At 40.1% G+C, this 24,866-nt stretch overlaps 1 protein-coding gene across 2 annotated transcripts in view; it reads right to left on the bottom strand.

Annotated features, from left to right (window-relative positions):
- Nucleotides 1-24,822, bottom strand: part of SMAD2 (SMAD family member 2) — a 76,562-nt gene extending 51,740 nt beyond the window's left edge. Inside the window, exons 1-2 of one of the 2 annotated variants that reach the window (XM_040478893.1) lie at nucleotides 24,669-24,822; nucleotides 2,014-2,302 (exon numbers count right to left, since the gene is read on the bottom strand). In XM_040478893.1, coding sequence (XP_040334827.1) covers nucleotides 2,014-2,249 — 236 coding nt within the window. In that variant the 5' untranslated portion in view covers nucleotides 2,250-2,302; nucleotides 24,669-24,822. The remainder of the gene's footprint in view (nucleotides 1-2,013; nucleotides 2,303-24,668) is intronic. The other variant, XM_040478892.1, reaches the window with a different exon arrangement.
- Nucleotides 24,823-24,866: the final 44 nt, after the last annotated feature.

Raw genomic sequence — 24,866 nt, 5'->3', positions numbered from 1 at the left:
CCCTCCCTTACACCCATCAAGATTCAACTCTGGCACCAATTCTAGTCCAGAAGGAAACTTCCACAAGCTGCAGAGTAGGCAAAATTCCTCCCCTCTGCACATAACTCCCTGAGCAAACATCTTTCTTAACACCTATGACACCTCATGAGATTATCTTCTTTATTTTGTCAAGTTTATCCCCCTTTCTAGAAACAACTCAAAAGCAAAGACTGAATTCTTACTCCGGTGAGGAAGAGCCTATCACACACGTAGTGGGTTGTTTAATAAATGTTTACTGAACTGAAATACCAGACACCATACGATGAAAAATTAACAAATGTAGCTTGACTTGTCCTAACTGGCTAATTACCCTCAGCCAATTCGTTACCAATCCCTTCAGGTCTACTCCATCCAAATCTGTCCACTTCACGTGTCGGCACAGCCACCATGCCAGTCCAGCCGCCAGCATCTCGAATTTAGACCACTTTACTAGCCTCTTGATCTCCTTCCTTCCAGACCCACTGTCCAATCACACACACACACACACACACACACACACACACACACACACACACACACTTTAAATTAAAAACCAGGCTTCAAAGCCCTCATTTGCTTTCTGTTGTATTTAGACTAAACTCCACACTTCCACAGTGCCTTACAATGCCCTATATAATCTGACCCCTTCTACGTCTTGTACTCATTTTGTATTCCTCCATTTCCACGGGGCTCCTTTTAAATCCTCCAATACAATCAGCTATTTCTCAGCTGGGTTTCTTTACACTGGCTCCTTCCTCTCCCAGAAGACTCTTCCTCCAGTGAGATGCTACTTCTCAAAGCCCGGTTTGAGGCTCACAAGCCAATCAAAAGCAGCTTTTTTATCCCTCATTGTCTTCTTTGCACTCATTACCGTCTCAAGTTCTACAATTTGTCCACTTGCTACAATCTGTCCTTGCTCAGAAGAGCAGGAACTTTGTTTTGGTCATACTGTATCATATCCCCATGGGTCTAGAAACAGTGCCCTGCACTCAGCAGGCACTCAGAAGCATAAACCAAAAGAGCGACTCTTTGGAAGATATACACGCAACAGGTAAAGTAAAAGAAACGGGTAATTAATTAATTGACTAAATAAGGCAGGAAATATCCTACTGTTAGTATCTGCAAGTAGAGAGGCTGGTGTTACTGGGATCTACTATCAACAAGCATTTGACTGCATTTGCCACACACAGCTCACGGGAAACCTGTGAAGTAGAATGAGGTCACGTTATTTATGCTAGCCTACACGTAGGACACTGCCACACGTCATTTTAGAAAATGCTGTATGCTGCCACTCCCCAAACCCTGCAAGGCATACGAGTGTAGTGAAACACTTAAAAAACACCCTCTCTGTTAAAGAAACAGTATTTCTGACAGTGGTACTTATCGAGTAATTAGATTTACGCTAATAAAACTTCACCCTCTTAAGTAACAGGCCCTTCCAGTGCGAGAGGCAGGTAGGTCTCTGAGTGAGGTTCGGACTCCCTAGACATCTAAGAAGCTGCCTCCTAGACTGTTCTAAGAAGCCATGCTGCAACTCAAGCAAAAATTATGGAAGTAAAATTCATCACTGTGTTAGCAGCTTCCGTTAACTCTTTACTGACCAAATCTTTGACCAAGGGGAGAGAAAACGGTCAGTCACTGCTGCGCTAGTGAGAGGAAAAGCTTTCTGACTCTTTATTCAAATGTCATTCAATCAGACACGAGGATACGCTACAGTGAAGCATTTAGGCAATGAACGCAGTGAAGACTGAAACACAACTAAGTATTTTATTTTGCTTGGTCAAACCTCATTGTTCAAGAAAAGGATCTGTAAAATAAACCAGTCTTAACTAGTCACACAAAACTGAAACGACAGGTTAAAGATAGCTGTCATCTTTTAATAAAATCACGATTTACAGGGGACTTGAAGGTAACAAAATTTCAGTGACGTTCCTTCGGATTCCTCTAAGCAATTTAACAGTGTGACCATCGAACTTCTGCTCTAACGACACTTACCTTGGTATGGTAACACATTTAGTATTACAATTTTGAGTGGTGATGGCTTTCTCAAGCTCATCTAATCGTCCTGTTTTCTTTAGCTTCTTCACCAAACTTTTAACCGCTTTCTCACACCACTTTTCTTCTTGTCCGTTCTGCTCTCCTCCACCCGCTCCTCCAGAGCCACCGGCTGATTTCTTCCATCCCAGCAGTCTCTTCACGACTGGCGGAGTGAAGGGCAAGATGGACGACATGCTCTTACCAAAGGCCGCAACCCACACTGAGAAAAGACGCTTCTCTATCTAACCTAGAAGAGATACGGAAAGGATGGTTTAGAGGCTAACTTCAAACAGTAATAATTTCAATGTTGTATCTAAAGCGAACGTGAAAAGGAGGCAGCAAATCAAATCAGGAACTTCCGGAAGTGACCTTTTTCTCCTATGAAAAGGTCTTTACTACTTTATTTATTATTTTTTTTTTTAACGTTTATTTATTTTGGGGACAGAGAGAGACAGAGCATGAATGGGGGAGGGGCAGAGAGAGAGGGAGACACAGAATCGGAAGCAGGCTCCAGGCTCTGAGCCATCAGCCCAGAGCCTGACACGGGGCTCAAACTCATGGACCGCGAGATCGTGACCTGAGCCGAAGTCGGACGCTTAACCGACTGAGCCACCCAGGCGCCCCTAAAAGGTCTTTACTGCTTTAAATGAATGGTAGAAACAAACTTAAAAAACAAAACGTCATAGTATCATAAAGTAAAACCTAAAGTTGTAAGAAGGGAAAAGGCATCAAGTGTGAAGTAAACCAACAAGAATTAGAAAATAAAGGTAAACAGAGTGTGTGAAGACAAGGTCTGGTTCACTTTTACCATCCCTTAAGAAGACTGTCAATTAGGCCTCTTTGTAAAAATATTTTTTCATTTTTGTCTAAGTAACAATATGCGTCATGACTAAAGTCAAATACATTTCCTCTTCTCACACTGAGGTACAATTCCTCAAATCTTTACCCTTTATTCTTGCTATTTATATCTCAAGTAACAGGCTCATGACGGTGTCCCCTGAAACATCCAGGGTAGTATTATCTACCGATTACGGAACGTGAGGATTTACACCACAACCACTCACTTTCCTCCAGCCTTAATAATTATCTCCCAAAGGAGTTTAGCACCTGATGAGACCGGTAGTAAACTACTATATAATCATGTTTCCCTTTTTCTACAACTCTTTCTTATCTCAGTTTGTCATGTGCTTAGTTTTTCTCTGCACCTACCATAAATTCTCCCCACACTCCTCATAAGCCCCATAATTAAATTTTAATGCGGATGACTTTAATCTCAAAATAAGAGACAAGACCACTTGAGGACAGAACTGGAGACTTGGGACTTGAGAAGAATGAAGATTTAGAAACGTAGCTCTAAGAAACATCTACAGAAAACCAGCTAGAATGATGGCAGCACACTTGATCAGGTATTTGCCAGGCTACACAGTAAAAAGTATTCCTTTGGAGGAGCCCCACTTCTAATCAGGATGAAGAAATGACAACAGACGATCATTTTCACCTTAACAAGCAAAACAAGCCAGATAAAAGCTACAAAATCATGGTTTTTCTGAACCTGTCAAAGCTCAGGATGCAAAAAAAAAAAAAAAAAAAAGTTCCACCTAAGTGGAACTAAATTCCAGAAAGTGTTGAGCCGTGAAAGAGAGCCCTCCCCCCCCCGCCCCCCAATGGTTTCCTTCCTGGTGGAGTGGCTAAGGAGGAATCATCCCACCACAGAGCAGGGTAAGGAGAAACCAACTTACCCTTTCATAAATTTTAACAGCAACATGTGTGCTGACAAGATCTACAAAAATTCCAAGGATTTCACAGAGCAAACCTGTACCACCCAGCCACTCACTCCCACTGGGCCCCACTGCAGGCTTGCCAAATTATGCTGAAGGCTGGGAGACGGGCCTGGAAAGCTGAGAGATACCCTCAAATGCAAGTCATCTGTCCTCTGACAAGGAGGGGGAAAGAATGGACAGAAAGGAGAGAAATCAACCCCAGAGATTTCAGACGTTCAGCTGCAAAGGGCCGAGGTGAGACAGGAGAGCTAAGACCAAAACTTCCACCCAGATACTCCGGACACTGAACTACCAAGGGAAGGACTGCTAAAAGAAATGGTGTTACTAGCACGGAGATAGCTCGCCACGCACAAAAGCCTGGGGCAGGACGAGAGCAAAAAGAACTGCAGAATGACTAAGGGACAGACAACTGGGCTGTGAAGCAGAGAAATCACCCAAGGTTCAAGAAAGCTGAAGGCTCATATATGAAGCACAAAGAGATAACTGAAATCACACTCAGACAACAAATCTTGCAGAAGGTCAAGTCTCAATCTGCTCTCAAAACACTGGAACAAACTAAAGTTGCAAAAAACCCTGAACTAGCCCGACAACACAGCTTATGGATTTAACCTCACTGTCTATTAAACTAACATGAGAAATAATAGGCAGTTTTCTGGAAGTAAAGAGTATTTACTTCAATCCGTACTGTTTTTGCATAAATATTCAGCTTTTGGTAAAAAATTACAAGATACAGGGGTGCCTGGGTGGCCCAGTCGGCTCTTAGCCTCGGTGGCTAAGTGTCCGGCTCTTGACTTCAGCTCAGGTCATGATCTTGCAGCTGTGGTAGGGAGCCCCACATCAGGCTCCACGCTGGCAGTGCAGAGTCTGCTTGGGATTCTCTCTCCCCCTCTCCCTCTGCCCCTCCCCTGCTCCCACACACTAGCTCTCTCTCTCAAAAATAAACTTAAAAAAAAAATTAGAAGATCCAGGGAATAGCAAACCACAGGCAAAAGATGAATTTATTAATATAATCAGATTAGACAGGGCCCAGATGTTAGAATTATCAAACAGACTAAAATGGCTATGTCAAAAACACTAAAGAAACGGGGAACTTCATTACAGAACTAAAGCTAGAAAAGAAACAATCACAGGGAAATGTTAGAAATGAAAACTATAGTAACAGAAATTAAATATTCCTTTAGATGAATTTAATAAAAGACAGTAATGAACAGTGAACTTGAAAACAGGCCAAACAGTACCCAAATTGAAAATCAAAGAGGGAAAAAAAAAAAAAAAAAAAAAAAGCAAAACCCTGAATATCTGAGACCAAATATCTATTAACTGGAGTTTAACTGGAGTCCCAGAAGGAGATGAAAGAGAAAATGGGACAGAAAAAAAATACATGAAGAGATAATGGTCAAGAACTTATTGGAAATGATGGCAGATATCAACCCACAAGCGCAAAGGAAACAGTCACAGTCAATGGGCTGAATGTTAAAGACAGAAGTAAAGATAAAGGCTGAGTGTCCGCTAGGATGACAGCTAAAACTTCACTGAAGATCCAGACAGAAGGGGAACCTGCACTCATTCATAAGCTCTTCTCCAAGGGCTTCAACTGAGATCTCTTGAAAAAGACTCGCATGGGGCGAAAGATGGGAGAGAGCTCTTCCACCTTGGCAGCATCTCAAATGAAACAAAAGCCTTCAACTAGGAGGAGAGAATCAGGAAAACCTCCCACACCTAGGGCCCAGGGAAAGAGCATGCCTCAAGGGGAAGAGCAGAGCGAAAGCCATGGTACTATTGGGGGACGGGGCAGAACCTACTTGCCCACCTGCTACACACACACCAGCCTTTCCCCCTGTAACAATAACCACAGTCTAGTGCTACAAGAAGGCAGGGAACACTGTCACCACCAGTCCCAGACAAGGATACACTGATGCTGAGAAATAAGGAGAAGAAAAAGCTATTGGACACTGGCACAGGAGCAAGAAACTGGCCTGGGACTCAAGATCCTGAAATAACACAAAGCAAAGGTCTGCTGTTCCTAGATGGGGAAATCTGTAACAAGTATCAGCAAGTCACATTCAGTTATACATACAGAAAAGGGAACACATCATTACAATGCAGGGTTTACCGCACGGAGCAAAACTGGCTCAACGGTAAAATAATAAATAAATAAAGCACCTCATTTATCGTAATAAAAAAGAAAAACTTTACGATTCTCTTAACTGATGCAGAAAAAAAGAAAGCATTTGGTATGTTAATTTAATATCCATCCGCAATTAAAAAGTTTCAGCAAACTGGAAATAGAAAAGAGGAAGAAGTTCTTTATTCTGAAAAAGGACATCCATGAAAAACCTAGAGTTAGCAACATATGTAATGATGAAACATTAAATCCCTTTTCCTTATGACTGGAAATAAGACAAGGACGTCCACTGTTGCCACTTCTATTTAATAAAGCCCTGGATGTTCTCGCCAGCCCAGTAGGGCAAGAGACAAAAATAAATAAAATAAAATAAAATAAAATAAAATAAAATAAAATAAAATAAATAAAATAAAATAAAATAAAATAAAATAAAATAAAATAAAATAAAATAAAATAAAATAAAAATACTGGAAAGAAAGAAGCATATTCTCTGGTGATATGACTGTCTCCATGGAAAACTGCATGGAATCTGCATGGTGGTAAGGTTGCTGTGATAAAGGTATACATTTGCTAAAAAAAGAAATATAATTCTCAAAAAAGGACTTTGGATTCTCAAAAGACCATTCTCAAAATGGTCTTCCAACTGAAGACACTTGGGCCTTGGGACAGTTTGCTAGAAAATAACGGTCACAACCTAATAAATAATCCTACTCATTCCCTCAAAGGGGAAGAACAATTAATGAGGTTAAGGTCCCCAGCCCCAATTCAGGACACTGTCCCAAGGGTCTCCCAGAAGAGCCAATACCGTATGCCAAATTTCATAAATTTATCCGGCCAATGGGTACATTTCTTTAGGGACATCTCCTGGAACCATGTAACAATGCTGCCCTGGCAACTCTTGAAAGTCCAGCTGTGGTTTAGACACCGAAAATGTGAAGGGAGCCAATAAGCAGGATTCTGTGACTTTCTTTAGCAATACAGCAGACATGACGAGAAGGTGAGGTTTGCCCAGAGCTAGGGATTTGTAAGGTAAGTAAAGAACAGCGAGAACTTGAGTAGCACGGTTAAGCTGTCTACAGTGGTTGACTCTATATACTACCCATAAATAAGCAAGCCAGTACACAAAACTACAACTTGAAAAATAAAGCAAACACACAAAAGTCCATCAAACACATGTAATAATCCCCCGAAGCAGATGTTTGGGACTACCGGGCAGCCAAAGGTATACCTGCCTATCTGTGGCTTCTGCTGAATTCCTCCTCTGCCACAAAGCATGCTAAAGGGGAGCCAGCTGTGTAAACCTCAGGACCATGTGACATAGTCTTTCTGGAGCACAGAGAACATGCTGATTAATTCAACCTTCAGAAGGGAGAGGGATCAGAAAAGGGACACCAGAGCAGAAGCCTAAGAGGAGAGAGAGAACATCAGGCAGAAAGTTCAGCATGTTTCCAAAGAGTTTCCAGGAGTTACAAAATCCGCAGGTATCGCTACAATACGGGGTAGAAGGAAACAATGTGGTAGGCACGCCGCAGGGAAGGGGAAGGCCAGCCCAGAGCACAGAGCCAAAGAGAGTCTCCTCCTTCAATTATTCCCAAGACAATTCACCACCCCGATGAGGACATTCCCCGGAAAAGGAGGACTCAGACAACTGCCACTAACCAACCAAACTGAAGAGCGTGTAGTGGCACACGAGTCGCTGTCTGGAACCCAGAAAGAGAAGCAAGTCTGAAGGCTACGGTTTACGGGGTCACTACTACACAGGCCTTAGTGTAAGTCACCGTGCCCCCCACGTGACCAGAAGGCAGCACCGAAGACCGCAGAGGCTCAGGAGAGGGTAGTCGGCACACAGACAAGAGTGTGCCCAAGCAAGGCAGACAACCGTCCCTGCTGAAAAAAGCAGATGCAGCCAGTCTCGAGGCTCGGTTTCTGAAGACTCTCCAGGTCCGTCCCAGCCCCACACCCATTTTACCCTTAGAACAAAACTCTGAGTTCCATGAGGGGGTCCCTGTTCCTTGTGAAAAACTGATAGAACAAACAAAATATAACAAGAATTTGTCTGAAAGGATCTATACCTTTGGTTCAAAGTTAATCCACTTGAACTTGGTTAATCCACTTATGAGAATTCAGCCTAAGAAAATGAATAAAAATTAAACTGTATCATCAGCAAAACTGAAAGGGATTCTCAGTGGTAGTAACAGGTAGTAACAGAAACACTTCTTCTGGGAGAAATGTTTCTGAGGTCAGATGTATTCTCGGGAATCTAAAAGTTTTCTGTGAAACCTTTCTAATTTTATTTCTTCATGGGAATAAATACCCGAAAAGTTTAAGCCTATTCTGGGTCATCTGTGAGAGCTCATGGCCTAGTAGAACCACACGTCCCATGTCTTAGAAAAACAGTTATGAGCACTTTGGAACAATGTAACCACCGAACATTAACAGCCTTCAGTCGTCATGTCTTTGTAACCAGGGCTGGCTGACACCTGGCTAATTATCTCCAGAGAATTTTTAAAGTATTCGGTAAAATATTTTTCAGGAATGCTGATAATACATTTCAACCGGTTGCACGTTTTAAATAGCTAAGATATATTTAGCCAACAGTCTTGAAATGAAACGTTAATAGACTGAATTTAGGTTTTTACAAGGTATCCATGTCAATATGCTCCAAGTTGAAGACAAAATGGAATAAGAAAACTAGATTTATGATCAAGTTATTGAAAAATGAGTCATTTACGGAATATACAGATTTCCTTCCATAGTGTGGCAGCAAGCTCTGTACTGAAATTAGATTTTTTTTCAACATCTGCAAGAAGTGAAAAACAAGTTCAGATACTAATTCTGTTCCTAATTCCAGCAATAAGTGAGACTTACAAAGCAGGATTCATTACAACAGGAAGGCTTTATCTGTACAGCTCAATAAGAAACCTTATCAAGTGATAGATCAGTAAAACCAGGATTCGAAGATTACTCACTGGAAAGTTTCAGTTAAGTAAAAGGTCTGATTATCCTGAACTCAAAAATAAAACCTTCAAGTTATTAATCACTGTATAACATAGTTTTACAAATAGGACTCTCTACGTATTTTATTAAACTATAGTTCATTTCTTTGAGCCTTCAATGCTGCTCTTTGCTTGTTTTTATTCTGATATAAACCTGATCACTTAATGTAGATTTTAAAAAACCTCCAAATCCTGAGAATGTTTTCTCATTTTCCTATACTGTCTTCTAGAGTACACAAATTTTTACTTTAGACTCTTAGGACACACTTTGCTTCTTTCTAAAGAAATTCCTTTCTGCCCCCAAGCACCTAGTGCTTACTCTATGACACAACAGGTTAGTCTCAGAATCAGGTAATTAAGCATTAACTCAATTCTAAGCATCCTACCATTACTCATGAATGAAGAATCTGAGGCGTGAAGGCCCCTGATGTAACGATATCCCTCCCTAGATATTCTTGTGGATGTTTTAGTACTGCTTTTCACATTTAAGTTTCCAACATACCAAGAATTTGCTTTTGGTTAAGGCGTGAGAAAATGACCAAACATCTCCTGTAGGACAGCCTACTTTATCAGGGCCATTAGTTTATCTTTCCTTTAATAATCCACGTGGCTCTTGTCACAAAGCAAATCCCTAGAAACCAACGTCTGACTGCAGGCTTTGTATTCTATTTATTGTACTTGTTCACACCTACACCAGAATCCCAATGTTTTACTTCCTACGGCTCTCTAGGAAGCCGATCATCTGCAGGGTGAGTCCCTCTCTCCCCGTTTTTCAAACGTATGTTAGTTATCTTTAAAGTCCCACAGGATTGAGATTACATCACTTTGTGGAGAACCAACATGTTTATAATATTGAGTATCCCTATTTATGCAAATGAGATATTTCTATTTATTTTGAACTTATGATCCATCAGTAAGTTGCAGAATTTTCTCCGGAAAGGTCTCACACATCTTGTTTAATTTGTTTATTCTTCCAAGTACTTGGGTTTCATTGTGAATGGGTGTCTTATCTAAAAAATTAAATATTTCAGTCATACCAAAAAAAATATGGAAACACCCTTGGGCCTCCCACCCAGCTCTGTCAACTCTTAGCATTCTGGGGTATTCTGACCAGATAGAAGAAATAAGACATGATAGATGGATAGAGCTCAAATCCCCCTAGCTACCCCTTCCCACTTCCATTCCCCTCCTCCTTGCTTCTCAGAGATCATCGTCATCCTGATTTTCCCCTGTTGTCACTTAAATGGTTTGGGTACATACTGTACCCCTAAATTCTTGCACATTTTATAAATTTCTATGACACATTAATACCGCTTATGTCACTTTGCTTTTTGCACTATTACTATCCACATTGATACATATATAATCCTGAACTGTAGCTCATTCATTTCAGCTGTCATAGAGCATGCCACTGTGTCACTATTACAGCTCACTGTCCATTCTCCTTTTGACTCCTATTTAGATCGTTTCCAATTCTCCACTCTTACAAGCTGCCAGGAGTAGTCTGTGTACCTTCTTACACGTATGTGAGAGCTGTTCAGGGGCAGAAACTTTCAAACTTCTTGATCAAAAGAGCAGACCTGCAGTGAGAAATACATCAGTCTCTCTCAATTAAAACAGACATTTTACTGTATGTCACCCTCTGCTATTTCTCTAAATTGAGTGTCGTGAACCACTGGTGAACGTGAAATCAATCTGGTTGGTTCTGAAAAATTCCTTTTAAAAAGCAAAAGAAAAAATAGACACAAATTAAGTATAAAAAGTAGAGACAATAAAATAGAAAACAGTACATTTAATTATTTTACAATTTTAATTGTTTTTATCACACGTAAGATACATTTTCCAAGAGGGTCTGTAAAAAACATACGAAAGCCACTGCCTTGGGACATATGCCGAGGAGCTGAAAGGCTGCAGAGTAGGCCATGCACACAGACTCTACGAATACTGTCAACATGGTTCTAGCAACTGTCACTCCCACCAGGGAAGTAGGAGTTCCTCTTTAGCCCCACGTCACCAACATTTAACATTATTTAGTCCCTTGGAACTTTTGCCAAAAGGATGGGTGTGACACGGAGGGTTGCTGATGTTTTGCACTTCCCTGACTACTAAGTCGTCTCAGGATATTTTCATGTTTATTGACTTTTCAGGATTCAATTCCTTTGAATCATTTGTTCGTACTCACCACCTTTTTCTTAAATCACGGGACTGATTTATAGATTCTGGATAATAACCTTTTGTTAATTATACTTGCCACATCTCTTCACCCAGCAAGTGACTTTTGGTGGCTTTTTACACTAAGATTTCACTTTAATGTGCTCAAATTTAATCAATATTTTAAATATTACGTATAAATGGGTATCTTTTTTTTTTTTAATGAAGTGGGTTTTTCTTTTTTTTTAACGTTTGAGAAAGAGAAAGAGAGAGAGAGAGCACGAAAGCGAGTGAGCAGCGGAGGGACAGAGAGCAAGGGAAACACAGAATCCGAAGCAGGCTCCAGGCTCTGAGCTGTCTGTGAGCAGAGCTCAACGTGGGACTTGAAATCATGAAACACGAGATCATGACCTGACTGAAGTCGGATGCTCAAGAAACTGAGCCACACAGGTGCCCCTACGTGGGTATCTTCTTAAAAATCCCTCCATATGTTGTCATCTTTTAAAAGTCATAAAGTCTCAAGTCTTGCTTTGTGTATTTTGGTGTATGTTGTGAGGTAGGGATCTTTCCCTCCCCAACAAAGATTACCAAGTATACGAGTACTATATATTGAATCTTCCTTAGCAGTTACAATGCTACTTGTGTTTCTGGGTCCTTTTCTTTTTTTCCCCATTAATCTAGATTTAAGGCAAATACCATCATGTCTTAACTACTAAAGTGAAAGTATATTTCTTGATATTGGAGAAAGTGACTTCTTTCACCTCCTGGGATTTTAATTGGAATGACACCAAATAGATGAGAAAGAAAACTGACATATATAATAGTGTCTTCCATTCATAAACACAAGTATATACACCTCCCTATAATTATATGAGCCTTAAAATTTTCTCCATTAAGGTCCCACACATTTTGGCTTTATTTTTTCCTAGGTATTTTACAGTTTGTGTTGCCATTTTAAATAATGACTTTTAAAAATTTAAATTGTCGCTGGTATACAGAAATGCATGGTACTTATGTATTGGCTTTAAAAATCAACTTTATTGAGGCTTAATTTGCATACAATGAAATGCACAGATGCTAAATGTATAGTTTGAGGAGTTCTGACAAATATATACATCCACATAACCAGCATCCTAATCAAGATATAGAACCATTTCCACCATCTCAAGTTTTCTTGTGTCCCTTTTCAATTTACCCTCCTCACCCGTTACCGATCTGATTTCTATCAAAGTAATGGTGCCGGTTCTAGAAATTCATATAATTGGAATCATGTCATATGTACACTTCTTTTTTTTTTAACCAACACCCTTTGCTCAAATTAAGCAAGTCCTCTTATACTCCTAGTTTTCTAAGAATCAGTACAGAATTTAATCACATGCTATTTTCCCCTTCACCCATCAAGATCATCATTTGGCTTTTTTCCTTTGATGTGATTTCATTTATGGGTTTTCTTATGTCTAATCATCTTTACATTCCTGTGACACACCCTGACTAGCTATGGTTTTTTGTTTTAAGCAAATACTAATATTTTACCTAAAATTTTTATTGCCATGTTCATTAGTGAGATGTGGCCTATTCATTTCCCTTTGCTAGTACATTCGTCCCATCAGGGGTATCTAGATTGCAGTAGCCTAACAAAATCATGTTTTCTGTTATTTCCTATAACATTTCGTGTAAGACTGAAATCATGGATTCTTCGTATGTTCTATACAACTTGCCCATCTGGGGTTTTCACTTGGGGTTTGGGTTCTTGGTTTTGGGTTTTTATTTAATTTTATTTTGGTGTAGGTAGTTGTCTAATTTAAGTTTTTAAATTATAATCTAGTCAAGTTTCTTATTCTTAAGCCAATTTTAGTAATTTATTTTACAAGAAATTGTGCATTCTGTTTTCAAATTTAAAGGCAAAAAGCTGTTCACCGTGTTCTCAGCTTTAAAATCCTAATTTGTCTGTAGTCATATCCCCTTTTGATTTCTAATGCATTTGTGCCTTTTGTTCCTCCTCTATCAATCTTGGCAAACGTAGTCTTTTCAACTTGGCACCTTTGGTTCAGTCGATCCGATTATAACTTTTTTTTTCATTAATGTTTCTCAACTTTATTTCCTTCCTTTTCCGAACTCATCACATTGTATAGTTAACGCTAGTCTTTAGTTCTTTAGTCACAAACATTTCCTTGTGAATGTGATTAGTGTCCTTATAAAATAAACCCTAGGGGGAAAAAAAAACCAAAAACCCTAGGAATCCCCTTGTTCCCTTCCACCAGATGAGGGTACAGCAAAGACAGCGGTCTAAGAAGTAGGAAGCAGGTCCCCACCAGACACCAAATCTGCTGGTGCCCTGAACTTGGACTTCAAGCCTCCAGATCTGTGAGAAATAAATTTGTTTTTATGAGCCACCCAAGTCTATAGAATTGTTACAGCAGACCAAAATGGATTCAGACATAAATTCTAACGCCTAGTGTATATTTTTTATTCCTTTACTTTGAAACTATGTCATCATACTTTTAGTTGTGTCTACTAATAAAAAGCATTTGAGGTGTTTTTGTTTGTTTGTTTGTTTTTAAGTTGCCACTGTCCTTTAACCAGCAAGCTTTATTAAAATACCTGGGCCAATTTTCTATCATCTTATTTTGTGTTTTGTAATTCTTCTGCATCTTCTTTGCTTTTTCCTCCTTTTTTGCCTCTGTTGGAATGATCAAATTTCTTCATTTCCACTCCCTCATCCTCATTTGGAGTTATACATTCAATTCCAATTCTTTTGCGGGGGGGAAGGTGGGGAGATACCCTTAAAAATTTTTTTAATGGAAAACTTTCATCAGTAGGTTGCAGGTGAAAACACAGCTTACTAAATAACCATAATAAAGGAATTAGAAAAAGACAATCTCATGCAAACAGAGAAGGGTAAAAAAGAAAGCAAGTAAAATTTTGATAACTGGAAAATGAATGGATGAACAGATCAGAGACTACTAACTCTACTAACTCTAAGCGAGGTATGGGGAAACATCCTGATTTTCACAGCAGAATCCTCAAAGGGTTAAGTAAAAGACAGCACTAGTCACAGCAAAAACTGAGGGCTCTGAGAGGGGAGATGAAAAAGGCAGGATTGGGTGAGAGATATCTGAGAAGCAATTAGATCCTGAGATCTGCTCTCCAACTCTATCTATGTCACTAAGTACCTGTTCCTGTTCCTCTCCCTCTCTAGAAGACTAAATGTTTCTTCTCAGCAGAAAGTAAAACAGTCTCACTGGACTAGGAGATGGCCTGGGGATCACCGGGAAAAGAGAGGGAGTAAATGAACACGAGTACACTGCATGCTGAACGCAGACTCCCAATCCCTTCCTCCACTGGGTTCTGGCTCCCAAAATACTAGCAGCCAGACCTTTACCATTTAGTCAGATCAAGACTCTGGGGTGCCTGACCCGACTGAAGAGAAAAGACGTACAGATACTAATACTGAGAGTTTACCAACAAACAGCCCACACAGATTACTCTACACTGAAACTGAAAGGAGACAAGCCTCACCCACAGGCTCAGTTTTCAATCGGCTTTTTGGACCCCTACCTTCGTAATCAAGGATGACTCTCATTATCTGAGGAAAAAATGGCCCAAACCTGAAAAACGCAACTCAAGAGATTTGAGACCATACAGAGAGAAGAAATCATTGTAAAAATCATCAACATAGCTAGAGAAATGAGGGAAGACAAGAGCAACCCTGAAGCAAGTGCAGCATGTTTTATAAAAGAAACATTAAAAAAATTAAAGAGCTTTGGATAGCTTGAGAGTTCTTGATAGCAGAAAGGGCAGGCATCAATAGAAGGGTTGGAAAGGTAGAGGAAATCCAGAAAGTACAACAGTAGGATGAAAAATAGTAGAAAAAGTGAAGAGGACTGAAGGACTTAATTCAGGAGGTCCACTGTCCAAAGAGGACTTCAGAAAGACATTAGAGATAACAGCGGGGCAGGGGTCAATCAAAGAAATCAAGAAATATTCCCTGAACCGAAAGACCTAAAGGGCCAATCAAGACCTCAGGACAATAGAAAAGAACACATCCACATACATCCAGGTTGGTGGCTGTGAAACTTCAGAATGCTACTGACAAAGAAAAGTCTCCTGGCAGAAACAACAAGTTATTTTAAAAAGAATCACAATAGCTTTGGTTTTCTCAAGAGTAACAGTGTAAGTGAGGTCAACAGAGCAATGCCTTCATAATTCGGGGCGGGGGACTACTTCCAACCGAGAATTCTATTACCCAACCAGGGTAGAATAAAGGTATTTTCGACATGTAACATCTCCAGATATTTACCCAGTACATTCTCTCTCAAGGAAAGTCTTAACAGACATGTTTCATTAAAAGGAAGGAGAGCCAAAAGAATAAGGGATCTAACAAAGAAAAAAGGTGAAGGAACCTCATAAGATGACCAAGAATGAAGAGGGATCCCAGGATGACTGCTGTGTCCTAGGTATACAGGCAACCAATGCAAACGGGAGCAAGTTCAAAAATATACAGCCAAGAATAATGCCAGGCTTCTCTCCAAAGTGCACAAACATCGTAAAAGTCAATGGAAGCGTTGTGATGAGCCCCACAATGGTCATCGTAAATGATTAAGAGTAAATGATACAGTAAAGAACCACCCGATACCTCTCTTTTAACCATCACCTTAGCAAGAGATTTCTGCTCCCACAGACTACAATGCAAAAGAAGAAAAAAACTGCCTGAGAAATTCTCACGTATTCATACATGTCTGTATACACGTGCAGTTTCTTTAGACCAGGGCTGCCCAACAGAAACAGGATGCCATCCACACATAATCGTAAATTTTCTACTAGCCACATTAAAAAACTAAAGTAAAAATATAAAATTAATCATTTAAATAATTTAATAATTTAATCCCACTATATCCAAAATTACTATTTCAATGCACAATCAGTACTAAAAAGTAAAATACTTTACATTCTATTTTTTGTTCTAAATGTTATAAATCTCCTGTGTATTTTCCACTTGCTGCCCATCTCAGTTCTGACTCGCTATATTCCAAGTGCTCGGTGGCCACATGTTGGGACACAGCAGCTCTAGAATGATACACCAGAAAGAAGCTCATAACAGTGGTTCCCTTTCTGGAAAGCAGAACTGGGGAGTAGGAGGTGGGAGTTTTCAGGAAGACTTACTTTTCATTATTTACTATTTTGTTCCTTTTGAATTTTGCACCATATTCATGTACTACCTACTCAAAAACATGAATAAAGTCCATTCCATAAATACATAAACGTAGATATCCTTTGACCTGCTTCTAGAAACCTACCTCATGTATGTGTAAAATGATGAATAAACTAAGTTTATTTGTTGCAACACTGTTTTTAATACCCTGAGACTGGAAATAACCTAAATGTCCGTCAACAGAAGACTGGTCAAACACATTACAGCACCCATACAAAATAATACTCTGAAACCAAAGTAAATGGGTACTCATTATGTACTGACATGGAATAATCTGTAAGATGATTATATAAAATATGTGACCCTTTGTCCTAAAAAGTAATACATGCACAAAGTTGCTCATATATGGACAGAATTACTGGAACATTACACAAAAACCCAGTAACGTTACTAGCCTTTGGAAAGGCAACTGGGTGGCAAGGGACAGGCTCGGAAAGAGACTTTTCACCATATATCCTTTTGTACCTTTGGAATTTTGAATGGTAATAATGTATTACCTATCTTAAAAGCCCCTCATTCTACATCTAGCTGGTATCTTTTTATTTACCATGTTTGGTCTTCATGTGATATGTAAGTTCATCTATAAAGACTAGTGTTTTTCTAGTTTCTTCATAGAGAGCTTTGAGGCTTGTTTTTCCCAGAGGCCAGATACTTGAATGATACTGAAGTAGTTTTTATACATACACACACACTTAGCACATAGTTCCCAGAGTCATATCATTACAACTTCATCCCTAGCAACTGGATTCGTTAGTAAACTCCCCAAAGTCAGCTTTTCCTGAACACTGACTGATTTCCAAGTTTCTGGTACCTGGAAACATCTCTCTCCCTCTCCTCCCTTCCTTTCCCCCTCCCTCTCTAGATCAACTATATACATAAGAGAAAAAATTTATATAACCAAGGAAAACTCTTACATCTTATTCAACATTTATAGCAGGTGGAATGGGCCTAATCTGTGTCTGCTTTGGCATGTCTGTGTGATTTTAAGAAATCTAAGTAAAGAAGAGTTTAGTCAATAATGACAAACACTGGAAAAAGTAGCATGATAACTAAAAGAGACTGCTAAACTTGGCTGTTCAGAATTCACTGGTAACTTCTGAAAGGGAGGTAAGAAGCGAATATGAAAGAGTGGCAAAAAACGTTTCCAAGGTTCAAGTGTAGAACAAAGGAAGTGATTAAATATAGAAAGCAAATGTAGGTTTCAAATATCTTCAAATTACAAATACAAAATATTCCCCAAATACCTATATGAATTTTTATTTCAAAAGAAAGCTAGATTTTTCAACATAAAATACTTCAAATGTAATAGTGCTGTCTCAAACACCTAAGGTCCTTCCAGAAAGAGTACAAAATCACCATAAGATTTGTGGCAATCCTGTTCAAACATGTGCTACACAGGTAGACAAAAACAAAAAACAACTAATGACCTGAATTTTGACAATGGTTTTAGTCAAAGAAATGAGGATAAAAAAAGTATTAAAAATATATATATAAAGATAGACAACAACTCATTGAAAAACTGACTTCTCGATTCTCACTGTAACTATGCTCTTTTCCAAAGTTGTAAGCCAGGAAGGAAAGACCCTGCCATTGGAAACATAAGGTGGCCCCACTAGAGAACGATGGGTGTCTTTTAAATGAAAGCAAATAGAAAACATTCATGTGTTCAATTTTATGGACTGTTAAAACCTAAAGTGAGAGCATGAATTTAACCCTGAAAGCAGGTCATTAGCTCAGTGAAAGGCCACATTACATACGGACTGCTGTGTAAAGAGACTACCTGTTCTTGGAGTTCTACTCCTTTCTCCTTGAAAGAGTTGTATGGAATCTTTATGTCTGTAAGCAGCTTGTAAACATAAAATTACATGCTGGTTTATCATTCCCAGATTAAAAAAAAAAATTTATATATATATATATATATATCCCCAACTATTAGGAGACCACACTGGCCCAGACTCAAATCGGCATGACGATTCAGTACTCCAAATGCCTTTCCAACTCCCAGAGTCTTGACCTGCTGAAGCAGCCGCTTACAGTCCTCAGGGTGTGCAAGTGCAATCAAAGCAAAGTCTAGAGTAGGCTTGTTCAACAAAACTTTCTATTAAAATTAAATTTAACATTTATTTCCTCAGTTACTGCAGTCACAGTTCAAGTGCTAAGCAGCCACCTGTGGCTAGTGTCTACCATATTAGTTCGGGTCTACAGCCAAGGTTTTTCTCCGCGATCTATCAGTCCTCAGGGGGAGCTTCAAAGGTTTCCCCCCGGGAGAGGACAACTGAGCAGGCAGGACTTCCGCAACCGCCCATCCCCCTTACATTTTGAGATTGCATAATGTTTTGTACGTTCTGGGTGCTGTTGTGCGCATACAGGGGTGGGTGGCTGGGTGGGTGTGTGTGTGCGCGCGCGCGAGCGTGCACGTGTTAAGTCTGAAAACTACTGGCTTAGAGCAGAAATGACGTACAAACCTCAAAGCTGAACCCTCTGATACTTAAAACAGTTTATAAATAAAAGTTTAAATGGCCAGTTTACATGAACTACTGCCTAACCACCTGTCTGTGAAGTAAAAGGCTGGTCTAAGCATGGAAAATTTGCATTCACTGCCACAGATAGAACATCTCTAGTCAACAAAAAAGTTTCCATAGGTCATTCAAATCAAGGGAGAAAGCTCACGGCCCTGCTTCCATTGTAGCATTTATCAGGAGTTTATTCTGTGAACTTTGCAAATCAGATTCACCGCCCCATATTTTGTAAAGAAGCATGAGATTAAAACAGAGCATTTCCTTAATATTCACAAAAGTTTAACCATTATCTTTTTTTTTTTTTAACATTTATTTATTTTTGAGAGACAGAGAGAGACAGAGTATGAGCAGAGGAGGGGCAGAGAGAGAGGGAGACCCAGAATCTGAAGCAGGCTACAGGCTCCGAGCTGTCAGCACAGAGCCCAACGCGGGGGCCCGAACTCACAAACCGCGAGATCATGACCTGAGCCGAAGGAGGACTCTTAACTGACTGAGCCACCCAGGCGCCCCTAACCATTATCTCTTTATAGAATTTTTGGAAGAGCTGAAGCAGCATATGAAAATGCACTTTACCTTAGACACAGGCAAATTACAAGATCACAGATTTCCCATGTTACTTGCTCAGATGGCATCTTTTTTGAATCAAGGTAACGAACTTGATGGACTTCCAATGGCTCCCCCCAAGATTATTCTTCCTTACCAACTGAACACATTAAGCCTGAAACTATGCCCTCCCCCAAAATGGAAGGGAGTTAGGAGGAGGACACCAGATTTAAGGAAATGCAGGTTTTCAGACGCAAACTGGGCACATGTACTGAAGAGATAGCAACTAAAGTCTACACTTACTTTCTGCTGCTCTCATCCTCAGGCCAAAGTAATTCCAGATTTTGAAAAATTACAGGACAAAAAAAAAAAAAAAAAGACAAAAAAAAAGAAAGAAAAAGAAAAATCACAGGACTACCTAGAAGAATTAGTGACCATTTCATATTACAATGAAATAAACTCACAAATTTTAATGGGATTAAAGTCACTCACTAGGATCTCTGTTTTCTTAAGAGCCCAAACTAAAGAGATCTAAATTACCAGGCACCAGCCCTACTACTGTGGCTCAGTTACATCTAAGAGGAATGTACACCCTGTGTACTCTAGAATGTAAGTCACAGAATTAGCTTAATACTTCTGGCTATCTGGCCAAATCAAAGGCAGTGTCTAAATCCATCTAGCGTGGCAAAATTATATTCTCCCCACATGAAATTACAGAAACTGAAGCTGAGGGCTATCCTTGACATGACTAGCTAGAATCAGCACTGAAATATGCCCTAATTGAATACATCGCAATTATAACAATCTGGAATAATGATCAAAATTGATCAGAGACAAGCCATAAGCCTCAAACTCATTTTTAAATGAGTAAGATTGAATTACTTGTGTACTACTGGAAAAAAAAAATGGCTAAAGCATGTGTTACAAGGTCACCAATTAGCTTTTAACGGAGTAGATTTAGAAAGTAACTCTTCCTGGGTAGGAAGGAGAATAATCTAAAAAAAAAATTATTAAGGCTAAATACTGGGTCAAAGTCACACATAAGAGGCAAGAAGCCCTCAACAGACAGGCTAGCCAACTGTCCATACTTGTTCAGTCCTCGAAATCTCCAGCACACTCTATGTTGAAGCCTGAGTGAAATGTTTTAGCTGACACCCCTGCAGACTGACAAGGAATGACCTACTCCAAAAAAAGGGGGTGGCATGGGGTGCTACAGCACTTAGATCACCTTTACTACTGGCCTAGCATGAAATGCTTCTCAGTCACAAACAGTGGCGCTCTAAATAGCAAAACAAATGAAAAACATCTTGCTCATAGTAGGTCCTGTGGATCTTTCACAAAACAAGTCATTCTATATGGCACAATGTTCTACCCCTTTAAGAACATTTGCTAATCATCCCAAATGACACTCTAAAGCATATTATGTAGATTACTGCACTCTTAAAAAGATTTTCCCAAACATGGCTTAAGCTAATTGATGAACATTCATTACTACGCTTTCAGGTCTGGTCCTGCACTGAATGGTCCCAGACATGCTAGTTAGGCTCTGAATATTTGTTTTGTGTCCTGTAGATTATCTCTATTATCCTCACCAGGCTGTTATCTGTTTTTTTTCTTTCGAGACACACAGAGGCTAAAACAGTTCCCCATCCTCCTACCCCACCACCCCCCCTCCACTCCTCTTAACCTCCCACATTACTCACAATCTACTTGTTTCTAATCTACTGTGGGTTTAGAAGCTAGATAACTTTGTTAGAAACACCTGAAATAAATGCCAACAGGTTCTGATTAAGGGTCTCGATGGCTCTCCTATCACTAGAACTTTAGCTTAAAAAGAACTGCTGAAAGCTACAACCAGAAGACATGGCGCCTGGGTGGCTCAGTTGGTTAAGGGTCCAACTCTTGATCTCGGCTCACTAAGGTCATGATCTCTGGGTTCATGAGTTCAAGTCCCATGTCGGGCTCTGCACTGATAGGGTGGAGCCTGCTTGGAAGTCTTTCTCTCTGCCCCTACCCAACTCGTGCTTCCGCTCTCTCTCAAAATAAACTCAAGAAAAAAAAGAAAGCTACAAGAGAGCAACAGATCACCTGGGAGGACCCTATGTCTGAGGCAATGTTCTAGGTACTTCAACCACAATCATTTAATCCTCGTAATAACCTGAAGAGGCAGGTATCCTTACAACCATTTTCAGCCAGAAAAACAAGGCTCAGGAGTTAAGCAATTTGCCCAACATAGTAACTGAGAAACCAACTATTAGCCTGTCTCTCTGATGCCACAACCCATGGCCGTCCTACTACATGAGATTGTAGCCCAATCCTTATTCTCGATGTCGGTCATTGTCTTTGCACTTTATTTCCAATTCTTTCACTGGAATGTGTCTGATGCAGGTTTGCTTTCTTTCTCCAGCCACTTTCTATAACTAAAGGGCAATGGATAGTCAAACTAAGGCCGGAGGAAGTTTAGCTCTACAAGTGTTCACCTGTTCAGCAACAAATGTGTTTCTGAAACACTGGCCACATCCTCAGTTGTATAGATAGTGAAAAACTGATGACAAGCTCCTCCCCAAACTACAGACTGTTCCCAGTGACACTATGAGTTAACACTTGTCTTCCCTGGTAATGTCCTCTACGGTAAAGTATGCAACGCAAGCATACTTTAGAAACTGACTCAGTAACATATCGCAAGCTCCCTCAATTTGTACAATAAAGTGATTTCCTTACTCTGAAGACTGGAGGACAAGGCAGGAGATAGAAGGAGTTTCTACTTTTCTAATTCCATTAAGGAACAGGGGCATACTTGTTCCCTGTTAGATACTTTATTGCCGAGTCCACGGCCTGACACACAGCAAAGCCTATTTTACTTGTTGAATAAATGCTACTTGTTCAATAAATACAAGTTATTTGTTGAATAAATGTATAACCTGTCCTGAATTGGTTTTGAAATCTTTGGATTTCTCACTTCTGACATACCCTTGCAATACTTAGTGGAAAACAGCTTTCATCTCACAAAAACTAAAAGCTTAACAACGGTTCCTCTCCTCCCATCAAAAGACAAGGGATCTGAAAGACATGCCCCTCTCCACCCTCTAAAAATGACTCTCATCCCAAGAACATGAATGAGCCCCCATCTGCCGGACTGTGCCAAATACAGCTTTTATAAGCATTACAAAAACACCTGTATAAAAAAAGCTGCTCTAAAACAAGGCCTTTGGAGTCCTAAAGTACAAAACCAATAGAATAAGGAGAGCATTCAGGCATTTATAAGAGCCAAAACTGAAAATATCACCTAAATACAAAAACTTAATAAATGGGTCTTTGATCAGCAGGCTATGCAGCCACATATCTCCCCCCAACGTGAATATAACAATATGATTCTAATATTTACAATACGAAAATGAAAAGGGGACCTTTTGCCATCTTGAAGTAGAAATAACTTTTGTTCCTATTAAAGAGTGACTGCTGAAATATACAAAACCAACTCCAAATTCCTACTTAGTTAAAACACATACCAGGCCTGACAAGCCACAAACAACAGGAAATTACCCCTCATGGTTTCTTACAGGATTATTATTACACGAACCTTACAGATTGTGTAGATTTGATCACTTTCGGCTAGGCACAGGTAAGTTACAACCATGAAAAAGCAAACTTTTGCTGAACACCTACAATGCAAAAGCACTTTAGAAGACACAACTACAACGCATAAAAGCAAAGCTCTGACAGCAATTTCTTACTAAACAAGCCCAGAAATGGATATTTCCAATCACATTGATTAAAACTTGCCAATGAACTACTTTAAACTCAATTTTAACATTAAGAGTACTAAGTGAGCACTTAGACTCAACATATTCTTATTTATTACCACGACTAATTTTATGGCAAAAATTAAGGAACTTTAAAAACAAAAATCAGTGCTACTTTTCTAATTTAATATAAATGTTTCCTAAATAAACTTCTGGTTGAGAAAATTCCTCCAATATCCTGTATGGTTTTTTTAAAGCAAATGGGAAAAATCCTCAAACTAGTATACATTTATGAAATCGATTTTACATTATGTCTCCCATCTCTGTTATATCTGCTTCGCATATTTATGTATTTACATTAAAACTCCTCAAACTTCATTTAACTACTTAACTTACACTTCTATCTAAAGAAAACGTTTTAAAGGGGGTCAAAACTAGAAAAGCAAATGTATTTTCAGAGTAACAGCAAATTAATTATTTTATGTGGCTCAAGGAAAAACATCCTTACGATCAGTGATACAGGTTCAATTCATATAAAACCAGGAAAAAAATGAAAAGGAACAAAGATTACAGAATTATGAAGAATTCTATAAATTAATTCAAATTTCAAGGAGCACTTTTGAAAGATGTAATTACTCCCAAGTTAAGTTTGTGTGACCACTTATTTATCCATTAACAGTTACTTTACATGTGTTACTTCAGAAGTTTAAAACAGCAAAATTTACGACACTCCAAACTGTAACAAACAAGACACGATTTTGATGGAATAATGCTTCCAAACTCGTTTTACCTGGAGATGTTTTTCTAATTAAAGGTTTAATTGACAAGAAACCGGTAGTATTTAACTTTTAAGAGGTCAAGAGGAAGGAACAACAAAACCAACCTAGGTATTGTTTTCCTTTTGTTTGGGATCAAAAGGAAACCATAACCACAAAAAGGTTAAGTAAAAGCCCAAAGTACCCAACCCAAGGACAGTATCCCCCAAGAGAAAACAAAACAGAGTTGCAATTTGTAAACCAAGTTTGAAATACGCGAATCAATTAGCGTGCTTTCCTAAAGGCGTGTGATAAAAACTAATGGGCTCCGCTCGCAGAGCAACTTTCACAAGTGAATGCAGAAGGATCTCGGCAGAGTATCAGCCGTGTGCGTGCTTGTGAGAGTACACACAAGCAATTCAGAACCCCGGGACTATAATGGTTAACAAAGGTTACGGGGCGGGGGGGGGAGGAAAGTGGAAGCGAAGTATCGCACGCTCCTAACACGGCTTGCCAACAACTCCCGAAACGAGAGCTCCGTCCCTCCGGCTTTGAAAATCAGAACCACAAACTACCAAGCGCGTTCGCGGCGGAGGGGACGGGCCCCGGCCGGCCCCAGCTCCCGGAGGAGCAGCTCGGGCGCCGACCCCTTCCCCTCCGGCCCGTCCGGCCCCGCCACACCCCGGCCCCCAGCCCCCGCGGCCATGTGACGCGGCGAGCCTCGCCGACCCGAGCCCGACACAAACACACCCCTAGCCCCGAGGGCCCGCCGGGCGCCGCCGCTTTACCTGCGCGCCGAGGCTCCGGGTCCCGCCCCGTCAGAGCCGGGGGTCCGGGACCTTTTGTTCCTTCCTCTTCCGAATGGGATGAGGGGCTGGCGGGGAGAGGGGAAGGGGCGATTGGAGGCGGAACTGAAAACACTCTCGCGGCCGCCCGGCCCGCCCCGCCCCCCAGCCACTGCCCGGCCCGCGGCCCGGCGCGCGGGG

This window comes from Herpailurus yagouaroundi, unplaced genomic scaffold (assembly GCF_014898765.1).
Source record: "Herpailurus yagouaroundi ecotype Mexico unplaced genomic scaffold, PumYag 142, whole genome shotgun sequence".
In the NCBI taxonomy this organism is placed as follows: domain Eukaryota; kingdom Metazoa; phylum Chordata; class Mammalia; order Carnivora; family Felidae; genus Herpailurus; species Herpailurus yagouaroundi.
Note: the sequence above shows the minus strand (reverse complement) of the source record. Positions and strands in the feature narration are given on the sequence as shown.